This window comes from Tamandua tetradactyla, chromosome 9, assembly GCF_023851605.1.
Source record: "Tamandua tetradactyla isolate mTamTet1 chromosome 9, mTamTet1.pri, whole genome shotgun sequence".
NCBI classification, from domain to species: Eukaryota; Metazoa; Chordata; class Mammalia; order Pilosa; family Myrmecophagidae; genus Tamandua; species Tamandua tetradactyla.
The window spans coordinates 4,812,384-4,815,984 of record NC_135335.1 but is presented as its reverse complement, the minus strand read 5'-3'; the positions used below and the strand labels follow the sequence as shown (position 1 = coordinate 4,815,984).

General features: G+C 58.5%; 1 protein-coding gene across 1 annotated transcript; it reads right to left on the bottom strand.

Annotated features, from left to right (window-relative positions):
• Positions 1-1,906: 1,906 nt before the first annotated feature.
• FGF4 (fibroblast growth factor 4) lies at positions 1,907-3,394 on the bottom strand. Its single transcript, XM_077114940.1, has 3 exons — positions 3,058-3,394; positions 2,454-2,557; positions 1,907-2,083 (listed from the first exon to the last, which is right to left on the bottom strand). Exons 1-3 carry the CDS (start codon positions 3,392-3,394, stop codon positions 1,907-1,909), a joined length of 618 nt encoding a protein of 205 aa, XP_076971055.1.
• Positions 3,395-3,601: the final 207 nt, after the last annotated feature.

Sequence of the window (3,601 nt, the reverse complement as noted above, 5' to 3'; positions counted from 1 at the left end):
ATATTGGTGGCCCAAGACTGCCGACTTCTGTCCTTAAGACGTGTCACTTCCTGACGGTTTGATTGGGCTGAGACAAGATGCATCACAATTTAATGCACATAACACGGCTTCCGTTTGCTGCTATGTGAATGCTTTAAATCCAGAGAGCCCTACAAAGTCCTAACGCCACGGAGGTCTCTTGGCATCACCTGTCCCCGCCCTGCCTGGAGTTTAGGGCATGGTTTCAAGTAGAAAAACGTTTTTCGGACACCGGCTGAACAGCAGTTTAAGACGCAGCCCTGTCTTGATGGCTTCGCAAGTAGCTTCTGTCTTCTGAGGCCTCCGTTAGGATATTTTAAGTAGATGATTTGCATTCGAACAGAGTTTTAAGAAGGAATGTGAACGACAGAAACTCCAATCAGATTTTCCAGTCTCGCTGTCTGTAGTCTCTCATAAAGTTAATTCGGGAGACAGTTCAGAGACATCCTAGGAGAGTATTAAAGTCTTGAGGAAACATTCGGAGCATTTCTGGTAGCAAGCTAAGGTCATTTTGTATAAACTCTCAAAAGTCATTCATTAAAATTAAACGTTTGCCATCACCTCGGAACTTTTTTTAAACACTGCCGACCCTGCCTCTTCCATCTTTGCTTCAACGACAGGGGTTACATTTGTAAAATATATAAAGAAAAATATAAGGTTACTCAGTGATCATATAGTGTCCTACAGCAGCTGTCTGCAAATATTTTCACCATGATTGTCCTTACTAAAAGTAAATCACGGGGGTAAAGATAGCTCAAACGTGACAAGGTTCAAATGGGACTCACCGAGGCTAAACTGCAATCCTTTTTGGCTACACATGGAAAAAAATAAAAAGTGACTCGGGGTGGGAAACTCAGCCAGATGAGTGGCTGAAGGGTTCATGAGGTAGATGGTAAATCCACTTAATCAGGAATGCATCAGAGAGAAGCAGCATCTTGCTCCAAGCAAACGCTGCAGTTAAGTGCTTTTTACACTTGCGAGGATATGTCATCATTTTATCTCAAGTCAGTAGCTACTTCTAGCCGGAAGCTTCCCAAGCACAGGAAGCATGTTTGTTTGTTTGTTTTTCAAATGTGCTCTCATAGTATCATTAGTATGTGCTATCACAAATTATATCTCATCGCCAGGGTTTGGGACTTGGCCACAAACACACCCGCCTCATCCATTTCCCAGCTTTGCTTTCTGCCTTTTCCCCCATGGCCAGAGCAACCAGGAAGGACAGCGGCAGATCCAAAAAAGGAGTTTATAAAGCTGTCCAACGGTCTCGCCCTGAGGAGAGGGAGATTGACTACAGGAAAGTTCAAAGGTCAGCCTTGGGAGATCTAAAAACGGAGTGGCAGGGAAGACTCCACGGGTGCACTTTCTGGGTCCGAAGTAAACCGATATGTCCCAATTAATAGCAACAGGGCACAAAGGGAGGGTGGGATGTAGGAGGGTGCTGGGAGAGGGAGCAAGGCGGGGGGTGGGGGGGCTCCCTTAACCGGCTCCCCAAAGTCCTGGGTAGGCCTTTCCAACACCCAGGGGTGCTCCCCTCAAGGCCAGCATCAGATTGATTCCACTGTGTTTGAAAACACAGAATAGCAGCACATTTGTGACAATTTTTTAACGAGTTAAGTAAGTCCAACAGTAGGGTTCTCCACAGTTGCACCAGACAAGTGGCTTTTGTGTTTTGTTGTTTTGTTGGGTTTTTTTTCCAGAAAGCACACCCCCCAGGGACCTTAAATAATTTGGTGGCGATATATACACATTTAAATAATTAAATATGTTACACCTACTCTCAGGTTAAACTCTCCCGTCCAAAGAAAGTGCAGCAAAGCTGGCCTGGGCGCGTTCCTCCGGATAGCTTCCCCGGGGGCGAGGCAGGACTCCGGGTGGGGGGCGGGAGGGATCACAGCCTGGGAAGGAAGTGGGTCACCTTCATGGTGGGTGACACGCGGTTCCCCTTTTTGGCCTTTCCATTCTTACTCAGCGCCACGAAGAGGCCGGGGTACTGGTACGACTCGTAGGCATTGTAGTTGTTGGGCAGGAGCGTCTCCTTGAACTTGCACTCATCGGTGAAGAAAGGCTGGAGGGCAGGGTGGGAAGGCATTAGAACTGGGCCACTTCGTGGGCCAGGGACGTGGGGGGCCAGTGGCCGTGGGGCTCCCCCACCTCAGCACCCCTCCCCTGGCTCCGGGCTAAGAGTTGGCTGCTGGGGAGTTTGGCTGTCAAGACCCCCCACCAGGCGAGAGGTGGGGGCTGCAGCTGGTGCTCCAGCCACCTGCTGGGCACCTGGCGGTCAGGGAATTTCATCCACACTGCCCTTCCGAAGGGCTGCTGTGCTGGTACCCACTGGGGAAGGGTCCCCGATGGCGCCTTTGCCGGCCGGTAGGGACCCAATGCTGCTCTCCACGATGCAGTGCAGGTGGGTCTGGGGGCAAAAGCATGCTACTCACGGAGCCGTAGAGCTTGCCCTTGTTAGTCATGGCCACGAAGAAGCGGCTGGACACACCGAAGATGCTCACGACGCCCCGCTCCACCGGCGACAGTTCCAGCAGGCCTGGGGGCGGGGCGCGCGTCATTCCGGGCAGAGGACCCCCGGCCTAAGCCACCCGCCCCTGGGGAATCCCATTTCGGGCGCGGACCAGTTCGCCTTCTTCCCGGAGCTCGGTGCGGCCGCGCCCAGCTCGGGACAGCGGGAGCGAATCGGTCCCCGCAGCCTCCGAACCCAGCCCGGGCCTGGGCGCGCGTCCCGGGCCCCCGCTAGCGCCGCGCGCCCCGAGCCCACGGGCGAAGTCGCTGGAATCCGGCACGCCGCGCCCAGGCTTCCGCAGGCGGGGAGGCAGGGCCCGGCCGCCGGGTGGGCAAAGCGGGTCGTCGCGGCGTCGGGAGCGCTTGTGTTCCCGCGCCGGGAGGGACCGGGACGAGTCCGCCGCCGTTTCCAGGGCGCGCGAGCAGGTGCCGGTGCCCGGTCTCCGTGCGAGGCGGGGCGGCTGAGGTGGGAGGGGCGGCTGCGGTTACCCGGCCCCGGCCCTTCCCGCCCCGGCGGCCCCCACTCACTGTCGCCCGTGTCCGCGTGCACGCCGCCGATGTGGCCGTCGGGGAGCACCTGGAGGTGGAAGCCGATGCCCACGTTGCAGTACAGCCGCCGCAGCCGCTTGATGCCCAGCAGGTAGTCGCCGGCGCCGCCCTGGACGGCCGCCTCCTTGGGCCGCACGGCCACCGGCAGGCGCGCCAGCGAGCGCGCCACCAGGCTGTCCCAGCGGCGCTCCAGCTCGGCCTCCAGAGTGCGGTTGGAGGCGGTGGGCGCGGCGCCCCCTCGGCCCGCCCAGGGCGCCAGCAGGGCCAACAGGACGGCCAGGAGCAGCGCCTTCGCGGCCGCCCCGGGCCCCGCCATCCCAGGCCGCCGTCCGTTCGTCCGTCAGCCGGTCGGTGCGCCTGGGAAGCCGGGGGCCGCGCTGCGCCTGTTGGGGGCCCGCGGGGGCGCACGGCCTGGGCCCGGCCGAGGAGGGTGCGGCGGGGCGCAGAGCGAGAGACGAGCCCCGAGGCGCCGGGGCTACCCGGGCTGCATGGAGCGGGAGAGGGCAGCGGGGCGATTTGCCGG